Source organism: Aplysia californica, unplaced genomic scaffold (genome assembly GCF_000002075.1).
Source record: "Aplysia californica isolate F4 #8 unplaced genomic scaffold, AplCal3.0 scaffold01776, whole genome shotgun sequence".
Classification (NCBI taxonomy): Eukaryota; Metazoa; Mollusca; class Gastropoda; order Aplysiida; family Aplysiidae; genus Aplysia; species Aplysia californica.
This window is the reverse complement of record NW_004799046.1, coordinates 9209-10273: the sequence shown is the minus strand read 5'-3', so window position 1 is coordinate 10273 and position 1065 is coordinate 9209. Positions and strand designations below refer to the sequence as shown.

Sequence of the window (1065 nt, the reverse complement as noted above, 5' to 3'; positions counted from 1 at the left end):
AGTAGTAAACTCCTGTCTGCTCGAATCGAGCTGAAAGCTAAGGCAGAAGTTATCATCATCATTATCATAATAATCAAAATAGTAATCATCATCATCATCATCATCATCATCAGCACCATAGTATTGTTGAGAAGGGTGTTAAACCCATACTTTTTTGCTTTTCATCATGCCATTTGCGCTCGTCTCCGAAGCGGAAAGTCCGGGTTCGAGCCTCGGTTCGGACACATGCTTTTTTCCGCTCTCTCAAGCCCACCCAGCAGTAATGGGCACCTAACCTTGAGTTGGGGAAGTAAAGGCGACGTGGAAAGTAACTGGCCACCCTACCACAATATACCGAAGGCCCAGGAAGTTGTCTCACTAACAAGGCAATCCCCAATGTCCGGATCGGAATAGGGAACTTTTACTTTACCATGCCATGCTTCTCTCCTTCCTCCTAGTGTGTCCCATCCTGTGGTCCTGGTGAGAAAAGCCGGCGCGTGTTCTGTATGTCCAGTGACGCGTCCACCTATCTGGACGAGCGGCGTTGCCAGGCGGGAGACAAGCCAGCGACGCGCATGGCCTGTATCAACCGGAAGTGTCCACCACCGCAATGGCGGAAAGGGGAGTGGTCAGACGTGAGTGTTGTTTGTTGTTGATATTGTTTTTTATTTCGTTTTCTTTATTGTTTTCTTCTTTTTTTTGCTTTGGTTTTTGTTTTTGTTTTGTTTTTTGTTTTTATCTTTGTTTGTTTGGATTTTTGGAGAGCAAGGGGGGGGGAGAGAGAGAGAGTGAGAGAGAGAGAGAGAGAGAGAGAGAGAGAGCCCCAAAAAAAAAAAGAAAGAAAAAAAAAAGAAAAAATCGAACCAAATTACCCAAGGGGGTACAATTATAGTTTCTTCGATTTATTTTTTAATTTTTTTTAGTTGACTAGCGCCCGATTTCACCACAACCTCACTCCATATTATATCTCCATCGTCCTGTCTTTACTCTGCTTCTCCTCCTCACCGCTCCCTTTCTCTTTCTCTCTCCCTCCCTCCCTCCCCTCCTCTCTCTCTCTCTCTCTCTCTCTCTCTCTCTCTCTCCTCT

The 1065-nt window shown here is 45.4% G+C and overlaps 1 protein-coding gene across 1 annotated transcript in view; it reads left to right on the top strand.

Moving 5' to 3' along the window:
- Positions 1 to 1065, top strand: part of LOC101847859 (A disintegrin and metalloproteinase with thrombospondin motifs 6) — a gene marked incomplete in the record, with an annotated part of 30085 nt that overhangs the window by 24374 nt on the left and 4646 nt on the right. Inside the window, 1 exon segment of the mRNA XM_013090987.2 lies at positions 438 to 614. Coding sequence (XP_012946441.1) covers positions 438 to 614 — 177 coding nt within the window.